At 42.3% G+C, this 20,254-nt stretch overlaps 1 protein-coding gene across 1 annotated transcript in view; it reads left to right on the top strand.

Moving 5' to 3' along the window:
• LOC115145287 (discs large homolog 1-like protein) overlaps nucleotides 1–20,254 on the top strand; it is a 205,166-nt gene that overhangs the window by 106,846 nt on the left and 78,066 nt on the right. Inside the window, exons 5-9 of the mRNA XM_029686743.2 lie at nucleotides 4,431–4,555; nucleotides 8,209–8,378; nucleotides 9,011–9,147; nucleotides 17,908–18,052; nucleotides 19,100–19,226. Coding sequence (XP_029542603.2) covers nucleotides 4,431–4,555; nucleotides 8,209–8,378; nucleotides 9,011–9,147; nucleotides 17,908–18,052; nucleotides 19,100–19,226 — 704 coding nt within the window. The remainder of the gene's footprint in view (nucleotides 1–4,430; nucleotides 4,556–8,208; nucleotides 8,379–9,010; nucleotides 9,148–17,907; nucleotides 18,053–19,099; nucleotides 19,227–20,254) is intronic.

Raw genomic sequence — 20,254 nt, 5'->3', positions numbered from 1 at the left:
AATTGCTCTTGTGTGAAGTAGTGACCTTCGACATAGGCCTAGTTTCCTGAAACGTTCACAAATACACACTATACTACACTGCCACTTTGAAATCCACCCCACCTTGCCCAAGTATTCATTGTTGAGGAGGGTCCATCACATGTACTAATTGCCAAAAAGATCTTTCTTTAATTTAAGCGATATAATAAATGATCCGACTGATGGTTTCACCAACAAAATGATTTTTTTTGCCACTACATAAGTCAGGATGATATTTTTGTGTATTGATGACAATAAATCAAATTAATTTGATAAATAAATTATATTAATAGTTTCAATATCATGTTAAGATAATGAAATGCATTCTGGGATTCATTGTGCAAATACTCTCCAAAGAGTTGTTGTTTCTGTCATGTTTTAAGCGACAGTTGTCAAGAGACAATGGCCGAGAAAAACAAATAAAGAGAGAAAGTCGAGAATAGAAAATCACGGATTTAAAAAGCAACAATGTATCAACACAAAAGTGGAGGCCAAAAGAGGAAGGCCAAAAATTAGAAAGCTAAGGAGGTGTCAAAATGTGTTAAATTAGATTCATTTTTCAAACGCAGTTCAAGTGCAGCCATTGCTAGCACAAGCAATGTAGCGGGACCAGAATAGGATGTAGGTTTATCATCGCCAGCATCAGCTTTTAAGAGTCAAGAGAGCCAAGGCCAAGCTGTTCCACCATGCCAGAAGAAGCAACTTTGACAGAGGAGGATACAGGTTGTCAGGTATCAGCGGATATGACCCTGAGCACAAGCCAGGCCGGACAAGCTATCCCTGGGCCGGACCGGGAGGAAGAGGTGCGGGGCGAGGCTAGAATCGTGGCGTTTGAGGAAACAGTTGTAAGTGGGACAGACGGCCTTTTTACCTATCCAACTGACAGGGGAGGGGGAATTATGCAACAAATACGGATGCAAAAGTTAAATAGCACATTATTGCATTAGGCTCGTGTAAGCCTACTGGCCCATTCCCAAGAGATGACGAAAGGCGGTGTTTTTCAGAGTTGTATTGCACCCCTACAACCAAGGCTGGAATCAAATTACAATGTACTATGTTATTCGACCAAGCTAAATTGCGAGTAGTGTGAGCCTTGCTGGCTGTTCGGAGATCGGAGTGCCCCTAGTCCTGATGCGTGGGTGAATGGGGTGAGAGATTGGCGCCATCTAACATCCAAAATAGCATGTCACGAAACATCCCAGATTCACATGGGTGTCTGTTTGGTATATGACCAATGGAAGCCCAATGGTACTATTGACGCAGAGATGGAGAGAGGCGTGCGTACACAGCAAATTTCTGGCGACAGGTGTTGGAGCGCATAGTTAACTCACACTTGCATCATGTAATTTGGCTTTCAGAGGGCACCGTGAAAGCTGGGGCAGTCCAACAGTGGGAATTTCCTCAGTGTAATTGACCTGCTGTCATTTAACGACCCAGTTCTGATATAACTTTTAGAATGCCCGCATGGTCCTTTAACTATCTCAGTCCTCAAATCCAAAATGAGCTGAATTTTTCAAAATGCCGAGAGCAGGGGTATGATGGAGCTACTGACATGAGCAGGGTCTATTCGGGTGTGCAGGCCAGAATATCAGAACAAGAGCCGCTTGCTGTTTATGTGCATTGCGCAGCGCACAATCTTAACCTGGCTCTCAACGACTCTGTCAAAAATGTGCCAGAGATTAAACCGTTTTATGATACTTTTGAACTGTTACACACCTTCTTCTGGTATAGCATGAAGAGATGGTCAATGTTGAGTGGTACATTTTTATTTTGCATCAGAAAAAGAAAGTGTAACTCTAAAACGACTGTCCCACCCGCTGGTCATCTAGATATGATGACCGCCCTGAGTTACAGATATGTGGACGTAACGAAGGCCCTCACCAAGATTGTGCTTTGACGTGACAAGAAGGTCGAGAGGGATGATGCAGCAGCACTGAAAAGAAAAGGTTTTTAGACTTAAGGTTTTAGAAAATGTGAACGTCGTCTCAGCCTACTCAAGGACATGATGGAGGTCCTGTCCGGATTCCGACAGGATTTCGAGAAGGCCACAGTCACTGCAAAGACCCTTGCCGACAAATGGATAGCTCAGAACGCACTTGAAGACACTCTGAGAAGGAAAGCGAAGCTATGCGAGGACGAGCGACTGTCTGATGGGAGAGAAGTTTTAGAGTCAAGGTCTTTAATGCAAACCTTGACAGCGTTATTCACCAGCTGTGAAACATAAGTAAAAGTCTGCGGGCAACACCGAGTCTGTTTGACTCCATGCACCCCACTACCCTGGCCAACGCAGATGACGATGCGTTCTGCGAGACAGCCAGCCGGCTGGTAGAACATTACAGCAAATATATAAAAATAGCAAAGCACACTACAGTGAGAGACCTGGCCAAGATGATCATTGTGGATTACAATTCAGTCACTGCTACATTTGGGGAAGTAGTTACAGCGATGCTCCTCTTTATGACTGCATGTAACGGTAGCCAGGGCCGAGCGCCCCTTTTCCAAACTAAAAATAATTCAATCATACCTGAGGAGCAGCATGGGACAGGAGAGACTGAGTGGGTTGGCCATTCTGTAAATTGAAAACACCAGGGCCAGGACCATGGATTTGAATGCCATAGTCAACGACTTTGCAGAGAGCAAGATCTGTCGAATGCCAATCAAATGAGTGAGTAAGCTTGTATTTTTACAGGGCAGGCTACCCAGACAGTCTATATAAATCAAGCTTTATTGAGATTAGTTTATATTGCTTGTCAATCTACGACTATGCACGATCTGTCTTTGGAAACCATGTTCTGGTGCACGGCCGCTGAGCCATTTCAATGTCATCAAAGCCTATACGTTTAACTGGGCTATAAGAATAATAGTAAGCACATACGCATCGCATACTGTTAAAATACATGCTGCCATTTAAGCAATCTGTTTGAATGCTCCACTTGATTGATTTGCTGGTATTTTTGCTATAGACCTCTGTGGGAGGAAGACCATTTGAAATACTGGTCAGTTTTGTCAGTTTTGCCGCCATGCATGACTTCAGCGAGCATGTACTGGGTCATTAGCTGTGTTTCCGTGTTTCTGTCAAGAGATTGATCTACATATGTATGTTTTATTATTGCGGCCTCTCTGGTAACGGGTTCAAATGTGCCCTTAGATTAGGTTCTGCTCTGCTGTTACAATGCTTAGAAATATTAACACACAGACTTACCAACACAATTATTGACATTTTAAGGGAAATATGGGGGGTGATAGGGGCCCGTATTTTTTGGGGCACCTCGGGCCTCAGCTACGCTACTGGTCCTAGCTATGGAGTTTAATATAATACCATATAAGTAATATAGCCTGTATTTTTTATTATTTGAAGTAGACGTGGAAATACATGTATATACTTACAGGATATACCTCAGGTCAAATTATGAAATACAAATGATGGAATATAAATGTTTTATAATTGTATTTTAAATTAACTGAACAGTATACTCAATGTTGTACTTGAATGACTTCATTATAACATTGCAGTGAATTTACATACAGTACTGTTCAAAAGTTTGGGGTCACTTAGAAATGTCCATGTTTTTGAAAGAAGCACATTTTTTGGTGGTCCATTAAGATAACATCAAATTGATCAGAAATACAGTGTAGACATTGTTAATGTTGTCATTGACTATGGTAGCTAGAAACGGCTGACTACATAGACGTACAGATGCCCATTATCAGCAACCATCACTCCTATGTTCCAGTGGCACGTTGTGTTAGCTAATCCAAGTTTATCATTTTAAAAGGCTAATTGATCATTAGAAAACCCTTTTGCAATTGTTAGCACAGCTGAAAACTGTTGTCCTGAGTAGTTGAGTATCTGGAGTATCAGCATTTGTGGGTTCGATTACAGGCTCAAAATGTCCAGAATTACAGGCTCAAAATGGCCAGAAACAAAGACTCTTCTTCTGAAACTCGTCAGACTATTCTTGTTCTGAGAAATGAAGTCTATTCCATGCGAGAAAATGTTAAGAAACTGAAGATCTCGTACAACGTGTACTACTCCCTTCAGAGAACAGCGCAAACTGGCCCTAACCAGAATAGAAAGAGGAGTGTGAGGCCCCGGTGCACAACTGAGCAAGAGGACAAGTACATTAGAGTGTTTAGTTTGAGAAACAGATGCCTCACAAATCCTCAACTGGCAGCTTCATTAAATAGTACCCGCAAAACACCAGTCTCTACGTCAACAGTGAAGAGGCAACTCCGGAATGCTGGCCTTCTGGGCAGAGTTGCAAAGAAAAAGCCATATGTCAGACTGGCCATTTAAAAGAAAATATAAAAATTGGCAAAAGAACACAGACACTGGACAGAGGAACTCTGCCTATGACATGTAACAGTTGATTTGAACCAAACCCATTTCTCTCTTCTGCCCCTCTATGTAGGGTAACTCGGGGTTGGGCTTCAGTATTGCGGGGGGGACAGATAACCCCCACATTGGAGAAGACCCCAGTATCTTCATCACCAAGATCATCCCTGGAGGAGCTGCAGCTCAGGACGGATGCCTCAGGTTGGTAACACCACAGTATATGGTTACATGATCCCAATCGCATTTCAGCCTATGAACTGAATCACATTGCAGCTTATGGGTCCATGGTGTGAATCACATTAACTGACTCCTGTTGATTCTCCCTGTGGAGTAAATGACTAATATATTTGATTCTCCAGGGTAAAGAATGAATGACTGATGTATTTGAGTCTCCTGGCTGCAGAGTGAAAGATTTATGTATTTGACTCTTCCTGCAGAGTTAATGACTGATGTATCTGACCAAGGGTGAATGTAGAATTCATGTATTCCTTGTGTGCGACCTCCTATGTGTGCGTGCGGATGCACCGAAAAAATGTACTGGCATAACAGGCCCTGCCCTGGATGTTCTGCCGTCCATGCAAGACAAAACATTGCCACCCCCCTCCTATCCACTCTGAACTAGAAAGGTGTACAGAGGCAATTTTTAAAAATTGTTCTAATAGTCGGAAGAATAGAACATAATAGCAGCCCAATTCATATTCCTATGCTACAAATTAAAACATATTTAACACATCTGGTTAGTCAGCTATATAATGAGTTCAATGTCTGTAACATATTTTCACTGATTGCACTGATTAAATCACAAATGTCTCTATTAAATTTGTTTTTTATATTTCTTTGTGCGCTGAATGGGGAAAAACTACTTGCAATCAAGAGAAAAAGTCTCTCAGAAAAGTCTCACTAGAAAGGTGGATAATGAAAATAGAATTTTCAGGGAAGAATGGACTGAGAAATAGGCATAGCAGAGTGTGTTGTTTGCAACAAAACGGTTGTTGTTTGCAAATAATTAAATATGATGAATTTAAACATGGCAACTTCAAAGGTTACCTTTTCACCCAATTGTAAGCTTCAACGGCTGGCTACTCGTCCGTTGCTTAACCCAACAACAGAAGTGCCCATTAACCTGCCCATTAACATTGACGGGGCTGCGGTGGAGTGAGTCGAGAGTTTCAAGTTCCTTGGTGTCCACATTACGAACAAACTATCATGGTTTAAAACACACAAAGATAGTCGTGAAGAGGGCACCGCAACCCCTTTTCCCCTCAGGAGACTAAAACGATTTGGCATGGGTCCCCAGATCCTCAAAAAGTTCTACAGCGGCACCATCGAGAGCATCTTGACTAGTTGAATCACCATCCGGCATGGAAACTACTCGGCATCCAGAAGGTAGTGCTTACGGCCCAGTAAATAACTGGGGCCAAGCATCCTGCCATCCCGGACTTATATACTAGGCGGTGTCAGAGAAAGGCCCAAAAAATTATCAAAGACTCCAGTTACCCAAGTCAGACTGTTCTCTCTTCTACCGCACCACTGCGACCTGTATACTCTCGTTGGCTGGTCCTCACTACATATTTGTTGCCAAACACACTGGCTCCAGGTCATCTAAGTCTTTGCTAGGTAAAGCTCCGCCTTATCTCAGCTCACTGATCACCATAGCAACACCCACCCGAGCACACGCTCCAGCAGGTATATTTCACTGGTCATCCCCAAAGCCAACACCTGCTTTGGCCGCCTTTCCTTCCAGTTCTCTGCTGCCAATGACTGGAACAAATTGCAAAAATCTCTGAAGTTGGAGACTTACAGTATATCTCACTCACTAACTTTAAGAGTCAGCTGTCAGAGCAACTTACCAATCGCTGCAGCTGTACATAGCCCATCTGTAAATAGCCCATCCAACCAACTACCTACCTCATCCCCATATTTGTTTTAGTTTTTCTGTTCTTTTGCACACCAGTATTTCTACTTGCACATCCTCATCTGCACATTAATCACTCCAGTGTATTTGCTGAATTGTAATTACTTTGGCACTATTGGCCTATTTATTGTCTTACCTCCTTTTCTATTGTGTTATTGATGTATGTTTGTTTATCCCATCTGTAACTCTGTGTTGTTTTTGCCGCACTGTTTTGCTTTATCTTGGCCAGGTCGCAGTTGTAAATGAGAACTTGTTCTCAACTGGCCTACCTGGTAAAATTAAGGTGAAAAAAATGTAAAAATAAATAATAATAAAGTATTTTCTTAACTCTATTTGAACTGCATTGTTGGTTAAGGGCTTGTAAGTAAGCATTTCACGGTAATGTCTACACACCTGTTGTAGTTGGCGCATGTGACAAATACAATTTGATTTGATTTTGATTTGAATTGAACGCTTTATCTGGATACTTTTTATGCTTTTCTAAATATAAAGCTAGCAATATGTATCCTTTTTGCCCTTTTCTTTAACAAAAGGTATGACATACCTTCACTCAATTTGAGCCCTGTTTTTAAATGAACACACCAAGCCCTTCCCAGACACCGAGGTATTTAAGGAGTGCATGGCGAAAGTATTGGAGGATTTGGCTATACCGACAAAATCTATGCATTGCATAATTGCATCCATCAAACAGGTAAACCAACCTCTTATTTTTGTAGGAAAGAGTAGGCTTCAACAAAGGCATCTTGTTGCTAGTGAAGTCGAATTAAAATAAAGACAGTTGTTGAAATTAATTACTTTCAGCACCATTTGCTGTCCACGTCTGTTTGATTATGCCTCAGCAACTCAAAAGCTGATGTCTTCTCCTGCACACTCTCTCCTCAATAATAAGTTAATGATTGAAAAAGTGTCTCATGAAATTGTAATACATTTGGTCTCCAGTCTATGGGCTTCAGAAAAACCACATAGGCTACTACTCTTTCTACCGTAGGCTATATAATTTTGTTCAATTAATTTGATGGAGCGTGGTGGAGCGCCTAAGCTCTGAGTCTCTCCAATGGCACGCTGGGCATGGATAAGCTAAATATTTTGCACCCCTGCCTTTGGCAAAGTGGGCTCTGCTTATAATGGGGCGGCATCAACACTCACCTAACTGTAAATAGTCCTCATGCCACTGAGTGAGAGAAGTTATCACTGTTTTTGGGCAGAATAATATGCGGTGTTATGTGTTGTTGGAGGTCTTGGTCAGTTTAGCTCGGAAAATGCCTCCTTGGACTGCCTAATCCTGCCCGATGGGCAGGCAGCCCGTGGGGCCTAATCATGTAATTATATTTAGAATCCATATTAATTCAATAGCATTTCTGTGGGCCTAGTCATAAAGATGTGTCAACTTGTATTGTGGCATAAACACAATCAGTCATGACTGTCAAACAATCACTTCAAATGGCTCCTTTACTAGGCTACCCGCATACATTCATCCACTCGCAACATATTTCCAGCCTCCAAATAGTTGTTAATGGAAAGAGACATCTGTTACCCAAAACACCAAAAAGTGAAATGACATTTGGTGATTGTCATTAGGCCAGAATTAAATGCCTCCACTGCTGTCCGCATGCATTTCTGCCTTGGAAAATGTCAGTGTTCTCGTCTAACCACATCGCATTTTAGAACATAGGATATACTCTAGGCCGACCACCTGTTTTCAAGTCCATTCACTCATATTAATGCTTCTGCCATATGGTAATAATAAATAATGTTGTAATAGCCTACAGTTTTCTTAACATTTTGTTTTCATGATTGTGATATGCTTTACCGGTACAGCATAACCCCACTATTTATTTTACCGTGATGCTGTACAGGACCATACCGCTTTACTTTCACCCCTGTATCTGACTCTTCTGGCTGCAAAGTTAATGACTGGTGTGTTTGACACTTCCTGCAGAGTGAATGACTGCATCTTGAGAGTAAACGAGGCAGACGTGAGGGATGTGACCCACAGTAAGGCCGTGGAGGCCCTAAAAGTGGCCGGCTGCATCGTCAGGCTCTACGTCCGCAGGAGAAAAGTCCGCGCAGAGAAGATCATGGAGCTCAAACTAGTCAAAGGTCCTAAAGGTAAGAAAACCATGGAGCTCAAACTTGCCAAAGGTCCTAAAGGTAAGAAAACCATGGAGCTCAAACTAGTCAAAGGTCCTGAAGGTAAGAAAACCATGGTGCTCAAACTAGTCAAAGGCCCTAAAGGTAAGAAAACCACGGAGCTCAAACTAGTCAAAGGTCCTGAAGGTAAGAAAACCACGGAGCTCAAACTAGCCAAAGGTCCTAAAGGTAAGAAAACAATGGAGCTCAAACTTGTCAAAGGTCCTGAAGGTAAGATAACCATGGAGCTCAAACTAGTCAAAGGTCCTAAAGTTTAGAAAACCATAGAGCTCAAAGTAATTAATAGGTCCTAAAGGTAAGGGAGATTAAAGCTAGACACAGTGATATGATATCATCATACATCGCAGGGTGACTTCCTATACATAAGTCTACCTTAAAATGTGTTGAACTGATGGATACCTTTATGATGCTTGTTGTTGACTCTCTAACTCTCTGTGCTCCTAGTGATACCCTGAGAGGATTAATATAGTTCCAATACGCTTTTATTGTTGTAATACACTCCCCTCACTCCCCTTCTCTCTCTCCCTCTCTCTACCCTTCTCTTTTCCCTTTCTCTCTCTTACTCTTTTCCTCCCTACTTCTGTCTCCAGGGCTAGGGTTCAGTATTGCGGGGGGAGTATGGAACCAGCACATTCCAGGCGACAACAGCATCTATGTCACCAAGATCATTGAGGGAGGGGCTGCACACAAAGACGGGAGGTTGCAAATAGGAGACAAACTATTGGCTGTAAGGCCCTGTAACTTCATCTTCTCCTTACTGAAAGACAGTACCCACTGGGCACAGACGTCAGTTCAATGTCTAGTTTTGATTTATATTTAATTGAGTTGCCAACTAACGTGAATTCAACCTGAAATCAACAACAAAAAATGAACCATGTCATTGGATTTAGATTTAAAGTTGTGGTCCTCTGTAGCTCAGTTGCAACGACAGGATAGTGGGTTTGATTCCACCAATACGTAAAACGAATACGTAAAATGCACACATGACTAAGTCGCTTTGGATAAAAGTGTCTGCTAAATGACATATGATATTATTATTTTTTATAAAGTTGAGCGAAAAACAGACATTTTCCAAATTCCTTTACATTGATTACTTTTTGCAAATCCAATCTGTTTTCCACGTTGATTCTAGGGCTGGGAATTCCCAGTGAACTCACTATATGATATTCTCACGATACTTAGGTGCCGATACGATATGTATAGCGATTCTCATTATGCTATATACACTACCAGTCAAAAGTTTGGAGACACCTACTCATTACATGGTTTTTCTTTGTTTGTACTATTTTCTACATTGTAGAATAATAGTGAAGACATCAAACTATGAAATAACACATATGGAATCATGTAAAAAAAAAAAGGGTTAAACAAATCAAAATCATTTTTATATTTGAGATTCTTCAAAGTAGCTACCCTTTGCCTTGATGACAACTTTGCACACTCTTAGCATTCTCTCAACCAGCTTCATGAGGAATGCTTTTCTAACAGTCTTGAAGGAGTTCTCACATATGCTGGGCACTTGTTGGCTGCTTTTCCTTCACTCTGTGGTTTCATCTGTGGATTATCGATTCGATAACCCGACCTGGCTAGAACCACAGTTTAAACCACAGTTTAATTGTTCTCTGTATTTTACTAGGCACACACATTTATCTCCCTCCCAGTCCAACCTAGTTGGAGTTATGTTTAATACTTTAATTATCCCTTATACATGCTACATAAACTATAATCCCTAATGGTTCAATTTCAGGGTAGAATTATTTAATCATTATCTTTAAACATATAGATTGTTTTATCAATCCACCCTTAATGACTAAATAATACACACTGATATATCAAACACTATATGGAAACATAAATGTCATACAAGAATAAACCAAACCAATACCTGTATTTACATTCGATACTCATCAATGAATGTTCTATATCCAATTATAACTCTTCCTGTTAGGATTTTCATCATAATCTTCAGTTTGATCTAAATATTGAAGATAGTCTCATCTAACATTGGCTCCTCGTGGTTAAAAGAAACGGAGCCATCTCCTAGGCCTGGAGATCTGTATTCGTCCTCCCACTAGTCGGAGCTCGGAATCGGTCCGTATCTCACCATCTGTTGCATCATTGACTTCCCCAGAGTCCTGGAAATGAGACCTCGCATACACGGAATCAAACAACAGCCACATAATACCAACACAGTCATACAGGTGAAGGTTGCCCACAACACAGTGATTATGACATTTTTCCATTTCCCAATAGTTCTCTGCTAATTTGTGAGCTAATGTGGTTAAAACCTGTTATGGCAAGGAGTTCCCCTCAGGGAACTCCCCCCCCCCCCCATTCAGCTGAAAATGTGGCGCAGGGAATTCAAAAATATTCTTTAGAAATATTTAACTTTCACACATTAACCTCTTGCTCCTACCTGGCACGCAGGCGTCCCATCTAGAGCTCTGGAAATGCAAATGCGCTACGCTAAATGCTAATAGTATTAGTTAAAACTCAAACGTTCATTAAAATACACATGCAGGGTATTGAATTAAAGCTACACTCGTTGTGAATCCAGGCAACAAGTCAGATTTTTTAAATGTTTTACAACGAAAACACAACATATATTTATGTTAGACCACCACCAAATCAAGGGAAAACGCAGCCATTTTTTCCAGCCAAAGATAGTCACAAAAGCAAGATTAGAGATAAAATGAATCACTAACCTTTTGAAGATCTTCATCAGATGACACTCATATGACATGTTACACAATACATTTATGTTTTGTTGGATAATATGCATATTTATATCCACAAATCTCGGTTTACATTGACGCCATGTTCAGAACTGCCTCCAAAATATCCAGAGGAATTATAGAAAGCTACGCCAGATAACAGAAATACTCATCATAAACTTTGACTAAAGATACATGTTCTACATATAATTAAAGATACACTGGTTCTTAATGCAACCGCTGTGTCAGATTTTTTTTAAACGTTACGGAAAAAGCCTAACATTGCAATAATCTGAGACAGCGCTCAGACGTAAAAGTATTTCTCCGCCATGTTGGAGTCAACAGAAATACGAAATTACAACATAAATATTCCCTTACCTTTGATGATCTTTCATCAGAATGTAGTGCAAGGAGTCCTGGTACCACAATAAATCGTTGTTTTGTTCCATAATGTCCAATACTAGTGTCCAATTAGCTGCATTTGCTATCACTTTCAGCTCACGTGCCCAAAAACTGACTGCTGGTCCAGGACAACTCGCACGAAAACTTCAAAAAGATATATTCCAGGTCGAATAAACTGGTCAAACTAAGTAGAGAATCAATCTTCAGGATGTTATTTTCATATATACCCAATAACGTTCCAACCGGATCATACGTTTTCAGCTGCAGCCAAATGGAACGGCGGTGGCACCCACAGAGAAATGCGCCACAGGAAAATGGCATTCTGTCGGGACACTGACTATTTCCCCTCCCATTCGGTCAAAGTTCACAGCAAATGCTCCATTCCACTTTCTACTGAATGAGGACATCTAATGGAAGGCGTAGGAAGTGCTACCAGGTCCATATCTGGTTGGGAAAGGAGGGTGCGATGATGTCAAAGTTGACACACATTCAGAATTTCACTTTGGAAGATTGCCTGCCCTATGAGTTCTGTTATACTCACATATATAATTCAAACAGTTTAAGAAAATTCAGAGTGTTTTCTATCCAATAGTAATACTAATATGCATATATTAGCAATCTAGGACAGAGTAGGATGCAGTTCACTATGGGCATGCAATTCATCTAAAGTGAAAATACTGCCCCCTATCCTCAACATGTTAAACCAGCCAGGGCCTGGGCCACTGATCCATCTGAAGCTGTGTTATCGGGGATAAAAGTACAACATTCCGATCCGAATATCACACACACCCCTCCCTTCTCAGCCAGTAGCATATCCAATGCTATTCTATTCTGCCATTCCATCAAACTAGTTGCAGCTGATAACCCTTTTATAGCATCTCTATTATAGTTGATGAAACGCTGTTGGTTATAGTACGTATAATTTATCCAATATACAGTTTTATTGAGAGTTGACCACCAGAAGATGCTTGATTCCAATCCAGCCAATATCTGATTCCTAGCTTTGAACTCATCAGGCACCCCCCTTGGAACCCCAATGCTATCAATGTAAACTCTATTGTCAAAGGACCCTGACGGAGCAATCCTTCTCTCTCTTCTACCTGGCACTTGGTCTTTGTGTTTGATAAGGGCATAAAGGGCATGCCTAACTGTACAATTGCACAAATACCGGTCCAATTTGTAGGCAGGTTAGGCCACAGCTTCATACCTCCACACAACCACCAGACATCCGCTCTAGACCTTTTTATCTTACTAAAGTCCTCGGAACTCAACCACCCAGTCAGGTCCCTCATTGTTTCGTCGGTTGTAACATTCTCTGTCCTATTGCATGTTCTTACTTCCCCTATGTCCTGTCCATGTGTGTTGTATCGAGCCATACAATAATAGTTTCCTCCAGCAACTGTGAAAGGGGGAAGTCTGGTTGTGATGGGCACATGGGGATACAGATAATGCAGATCAGTGCAACTGTCATTGTCTGGCTTCGCTGCCTTCATGAACAGCTTTACCATATAGGCCATTCCCCTGGGTGAATTAATTCCATTGAGTGGAAACGGGATGGTTGTCTGAGGTTTGGCTGTGGTGCAGGCATAACATTCTTCTTTAGCTACTGATCTAGCTGTATACTGAATCCATTCCAACCATAGGTTGGAATCCCCAAACCCAGTCTCCACCTCAATCACTTCCTTAAGATCTTTCGTCTGAACTATCCACACCGGTCCTTGGCTCTGGATGACTACACTGGTAATATCCATTTTGTCAGGGGAACTGCTTGGACTCTGACTGGCCGTAGAACTATCACCGGCTCTAACCTCTGCTACCCGGAATGGTACCGTAGTGTCGAACAACATACCAAAACCAACATACCATAACCCAAGATCCTCTTTATTTACATTTTTAATGGTATTTCGTACCTTTATGCAATACAGCCCTTGCTCCGGATTACAGTCAAAAACCCTCACCTTTACTAAACTCCATCTGTTTCCATATTGGGAGTGTGGATTTACATAGCCTTCTCTCTCTGTGAGCTATGACCTGATTCCATGAATTACACAGGGACCTGCACAGATATCTTCCATAAAGGCCCATAGTTCTAGACTGCCGAGGGGTCAGACACCCCATTTGGTCTACATAGAACTCAACTGAAACATCCTTCCCTAGCTCAACTCTCACTTCCTTTGTACCCAGATTAAGTGACCTTTTGTACTTTGGTAATACAAAATCCTCATCTTCTACACTATGGGTCAAGTTACCACCTTCTGCCTTCTCAGGTGGGTCATGGTGTATTAGGAATATGGCTCCCACAATCAGACAGCTCAGACCAACCAGCACTCCTGTAAAGCCCCACCCCTTTCCAGAGAACATATCACTAGCTAGAGGCCAACCCATACTTCCACTTCTATTGAACGCACACAGTGAGGATCGGGCGGGTTAGGGAATCTTCGTTAGAGAGGTGACCCCGAACCCTATTGGTATTCGGTTCTTCTCCTACTCTGTGTTTGTTGGACAGTGTCAGGGTGTCTTACCCTCCTGCAGTGTGTAATATGGACACAGGTGGCTCTTTCCACTATTTGTACTGCAAAGGCTGTCACCAGTCGCACCTGGTATGGTCCTTTCCACCGTGGCTGTTTCCAGTCTTTTTTCTTGAGGGATTGGACCCAGACCCAGTCTCCTGGTTGGATGGAGTGAATCACCTTCTCCTGTAATTCACCTGTTGGACACAAAATCTTGGTTAACAAACAGTCTTCTCATGTGTTCTGCTAGTATATCTTAAACTTCTATGTCTACCTGTTCTGGTTTCTCTAACTCTGGCATTTCTTTATGGTCTACCTGATTAGCTGAAATGTAATCCATTGTTTAAAGAAATAGATCCTAGTAAACCAACTCTAGGGATAATATCTTGACCTAATGTGTTAGCTACCATAATCGTGTCCGCCAAGGAAGTTGGGAACGCTTCTACCCATTTACTATATTTATCTATTATATTAAAAAAAGATTAAGTAGTTCGTTATCTCATAGGCCACAACGTCTTTCCTAACCTGCAGTGTTTCCTAACCTGCTCTACCATCCTTGCTCCCTGTTGACACTTGGCTCCGCCCATGTGTCAATATCGCCGCATATCTAAACAGACTTAGGTAGGCTGATACTGATCAATAGTAGCCAATTTGAAGTGCATATCTCTTCACCTCTCCTAGCTCTGCTAGCCCCCACCCTACCAGGTTCTGTTTGATGGTACGGCTTATCCTTGGACGCAACACAGGGGCCCCTCATGTGTGTGTGTTTAGACCCTTCCTGTACTTCCTGTTCACCCACGACTGCGTGGCCACGCACAACTCCAACACAGTGGCGGTAGGCTTGATCACCAATGGCGATGAGACAGCATAAAGGGAGGAGGTCAGATGTCAGTAAGACCAAGGGCTGTAGTGGAGCGGGTCAATAGCTTCAAGTTCCTTGGGGTCCACATCACTAAGGACTTAATATGGTCCACACACAACCGCACAGTTGTGAAGAGGTCACAATAGGTCCTCTTCCACCCCAGGAGACTGAAGAGACTTGGCATGGGCACTCGGATCCACAAAAAGTTCTACAACTGCACCATCGAGAACATGTTGACCTTCTGCACCACCGCTTGATATGGCAAATGCACTGCCCTCGATCAAAAACCGCTACAGAGGGTGGTCTGGACAGCCCAGTACATCACCTCCATATCAGCTGAAAGGCCCAAATAAGTCACCCTTATGCTACCGTCCAGCAAACGGTATCGGAGCATCGGCTCTAGGACCAACAAGCTTCAAGACAACTTCTACCCCCAAGCCATAAGACTGATAAATAGTTAATTAAATGGTTACACAGACTATCTGCATTGACCCTATCTCAAATCAAATCAAATTTTATTTGTCACATACAGATGGTTAGCAGATGTTAATGTGAGTGTAGCGAAATGCTTGTGCTTCTAGTTCCGACAATGCAGTAATAACCAACGAGTAATCTAACCTAACAATTTCACAACAGCTACCTTACACACACACACAAGTGTAAAGGAATGAAGAATATGTACATAAAGATATATGAATGAGTGATGGTACAGAACGGTATAGGCAAGATGCAGTAGGTGGTATAGAGTACAGTATATACATATGACATGGCAGCAGCCACTCAGTGTTAGTGATGGCTGTTTAACAGTCTGATGGCCTTGAGGTAGAAGCTGTTTTTCAGTCTCTCGGTCCCAGCTTTGATACACCTGTACTGACCTCGCCTTCTGGATGATAACGGGGTGAACAAGCAATGGCTCGGGTGGTTGTTGTCCTTGATGATCTTTATGGCCTTCCTGTGACATCGGGTGGTGTAGGTGTCCTGTGTGTGTGTGTGCCATTCGAAGGGTGAATAGGCAAGACAAAAGATTTAAGTGCCTTTGAAATGGATATGTTTCAGGTGCACCGGCTTGAGTCTGTGAAGCACTGCAACACTGCTTGGTTTTTCATGTTCAACAGTTTACCGTGTATGAAGAATGGTCCACCACCCAACGGACATCCATTCAACTTGACAGAACTATGAGTAGCTTTGGAGTCAACATGGGCCAGCATCCCTGTGGAACGATTTTGACATCTTGTAGAGTCCCATGGCCCAATGAAGTGAGGCTGGTCTGAGTGGAAAAAAGTGGTGCAACTCAATATTTGAAGGTGTTCCTAATGTTTTCTACACTCAGTGTATATATACAGTTGAATTTTTTTTGAAAATTAAATACAGAAATATCTCATTTATCACACCCCTGAGTAAATACAGTTGAAGTCAGAAGTTTACATACACCGTAGCCAAATACATTTAATCTACATTTTTCACAATTCCTGACATTTAATCCTAGTAAAAATTCCTTGTTTTAGGTCAGTTAGGATCACCACTTTATTTTAAGAATGTGAAATGTCAGACTAATAGTAGAGAGAATGATTTATTTTTATTTTTTTCATCACATTCCCAGTGGGTCAGAAGTTTACATACACTCAATTAGTATTTGGTAGCATTGCCATTAAATTGTTTAACTTGGGTCAAACGCTAGGGTAGCCTCCCACAAGCTTCTCACAATAAGTTGAGTGAATTTTGGCCCATTCCTCCTGACAGAGCTGGTCAGGTTTGTAGGCCTCCTTGCTCGCACACACTTTTTCAGTTCTGCACAAACATTTTCTATAGGATTGAGGTCAGGGCTTTGTGATGGCCACTCCAACACCTTGACTTTGTTGTCCTTAAGCCATTTTGACACAACTTTGGAAGTATGCTTGGGGTCATTGTCCATTTGGATGACCCATTTGTGACCAAGCTTTAACTGATGTCTTGAGATGTTGCTTCAATATTTCCACATACTTTTCCTTCCTCATGACGCTGTCTATTTTGTGTAGTGCACCAGTCCCTCCTGCAGCAAAGCACCCCCACAACATGATGCTGCCACCCCCGTGCTTCACGGTTGGGATGGTGTTCTTCGGCTTGCTAGCCTCCCCCTTTTTCCTCCAAATATAACGATGGTCATTATGACCAAACAGTTATATTTTTGTTTCCGCAGACCTAATGTTCTGGCTGTGCCGCGTGGAGATTATAACAGTGCCGGGTGGAGATTATAACAGAACATGGCCAAGATGTTCAAATGTTCATAAATTACCAGCATGGTCAAATAATAATAATCACAGTAGTTGTCGAGGGTGCTGCAAGTCAGCACCTCAGGAGTAAATGTCAGTTGGCTTTTCATAGCCGATCATTAAGAGTATCTCAACCGCTCCTGCTGTCTCTAGAGAGTTGAAAACAGCAGGTCTGGGACAGGTAGCACGTCCGGTGAACAGGTCAGGGTTCCATTGCCGCAGGCAGAACAGTTGAAACTGGAGCAGCAGCACGGCCAGGTGGACTGGGGACAGTAAGGAGTCATCATGCCAGGTAGTCCTGAGGCATGGTCCTAGGGCTCAGGTCCTCCGAGAGAAAGAAAGAGAGAATTAGAGAGAGCACACTTAAATTCACACAGAACACCGGATAAGACAGGAGAAGTATTCCAGATATAACAAACTGACCCTTGCCCCCTGACACAAACTACTGCAGCATAAATACTGGAGGCTGAGACAGGAGGGGTCAGGAGACACTGTGGCCCCATCCGATGATACCCCACGGACAGGGCCAAACAGGAAGGATATAAGCAAGCATTTCACTGTGAAGTCGATACCTGTTGTATTCGGTGCATGTGACAAATACAACTTGATTTGATTCTTTAAGGGACTTAGATTAAGTTTTGTTGTGCCTTGTTAAAAATGCCAGCCTGTTTGCCTGCTATGTCAGCTACTGTATGTAACTACATGCTAAATCAACTGAAAAGCCAAATGACCACCTCTCTCTCCTTCCAGGTAAACAGCGCTTGTCTTGAGGAGGTGAGTCACGAGGATGCCGTGGAGGCCTTGAAAAACACCCCCGATGTGGTTTACTTGAACGTGGCGAAACCCACCAGTGTCTTCATGAACGACAGCTTCGCTCCGCCCGACATCACCAACTGTGAGGGCACACACATACATATATGCATACACACACACACGCACACATGGTGATCACAATCTTTCCACTCATCCCAGGGCAGCTGTGACAGACAGCAGGTTATTTGAAAGGAGCCATGTGGTGTGGACCAAACCACATGGCTGGCTGCTGTTGCTGGCTGCTGTCCCCCATAGCTACAGTAGTAATCCAGTAGTCAAAGTGAGGGAGTAGGCCTATATCTTGACCAATTACTGATCATCAGAATTGGGTTTACAGTAGTCGGTATAATGTGAGCCAATTTGATTATCGCTGAATATACTCCCATGGATGTCCCCCGGTCTGCACTGCACACTAAGAACTGAAATCAATCAATGACCAGTTGTGGTTTGATAGTAGCCTACATAGCAATATCAATCAACAAGGATGGCAGAGCAGAGCGTTGGTATTATTCACTTAAAACAATGCCTCCTGTCTCACAGTACTGGACTGATGAGGTTGTAGTTTGACTTTGACCAAACATAATGGGAAATATGACATTGGTGGAAAACATTGGTTTAATCACTGTTCAGGTCACATTCAAATAGGCTCTTTAAAACCTGTTTACCTATAAACACCTTTATCATAGATATTGGTCACTTTTCTCACTTCAAGAAACTACAAGCATTGCTTTTAGTTAATATACCTATGCTTATATTAAAATATCCTTTATTTTTTAGTAGCTCACTTCAGTTTTGCATGGTTGCCTAAGGAAACTCCCATATTGTAACTCCCATATTTTACCTGGACAACATTATTGAGAGTTCTGTTCTGGTGCTTATGCAATTATTGAAGATTGTGTTCAGTTAAGGAGATTACCTACCCCTGCCAGCCATGTGTTTTATAGTTTCCTGATCTACCTCTCTGTCTACACCAGGGAAGGCTCAAGTAGAAAGTGAGTTATTAGCCTAGTGTAGCCTAGCTCCTCCCTCACTAAGCAGCATTTTATTACAGTTTATCATAGCATTAGCCGTTAATGCTAACTTGCTATCTACACACTGAGGCCTGTTGTGTGTGTATTTTTTTCTTTAGCATATTCCCCTCACAAGGACAACCATATCACCCCATCCAACTACCATAGCCAGCCCCATACCCCCGACACACCCGGACGCTACTCACCCATCCCCAAGAGCATATTGGGAGACGATGAGATCACAAGGTAAGCTGTGTGATAATGAACACACGCCATTTGACCACTTTTACAAAGGGCTTCAAATCAAATGTTTTATTATAACATGTGCCGAATATAACAGGTGTAGGTAGACCTTACAGTGAGATGTTTACTTACGAGCCCCTAACCAACAATGCAGTTGAAAAAATACGGATAGGAATAAGAAATAAAAGTAAAAAGTCATTAAAGAGCAGCAGTAAAATAACATTAGGTTTTGGTACAGAGTCAATGTGTGGGGGCACAGGTTAGTTGAGATAATACTGTATGTACATGAAGGTAGAGTTATTAAAGTGACTATGGATAGATGATAACAAGAGAGTAGCAGTGGTGTAAAAGGGGGGGCAATGCAAATAGTCTGGATAACCTTTTGATTAGGTGTTCAGGAGTCTTATGGCTTGGGGGGGTAGAAGCTGTTTAGAAGCCTCTTGCACCTAGACTTGGTGCTCCGGTACGAACAGTCTAGGACTAGGGTGGCTGGAGTCTGACAATTTTAAGGGCCTTCCTCTGACACCGCTTGGTATACAGGTCCTGGATGGCAGAAAGATTGGCCCCAGTGATGTACTGGGCCGGTCGCACTACCCTCTGTAGTGCCTTGCGGTTGGAGACCGAGCAGTTGCCATACCAGGCGGTGATGCAACCAGTCAGGGTGCTCTTGATGGTGCAGCTGTAGAACCTTTTGAGGATCTGAGGACCCGTGCCAAATCTTTTCAGTCTCACGGCTTAGTTTTTGCCCTACAATGCACTGTCAACTGTGGGACCTTACATAGACAGGCGTGTGCCTTTCCAAATCATGTCCAGTCAATTGAATTTACCACAGGTGGACTCCAAATAATTTGTAAAAACATCTCAAGGATAATCAATGGAAACAAGATGCACCTGAGCTCAATTTCGAGTCTCATAGCAAAGGGTCTGAATACTTACGTAAATAAGGTACCTGTTTTTTTATATTTAATACGTTTGCAAAAATTTGCTAAAATGTTGCTTTGATTATGGGGTATTGTGTGTAGATTGATGAG

Source organism: Oncorhynchus nerka, linkage group LG17 (assembly GCF_034236695.1).
Source record: "Oncorhynchus nerka isolate Pitt River linkage group LG17, Oner_Uvic_2.0, whole genome shotgun sequence".
NCBI lineage: Eukaryota > Metazoa > Chordata > Actinopteri > Salmoniformes > Salmonidae > Oncorhynchus > Oncorhynchus nerka.
Note: the sequence above shows the minus strand (reverse complement) of the source record. Positions and strands in the feature narration are given on the sequence as shown.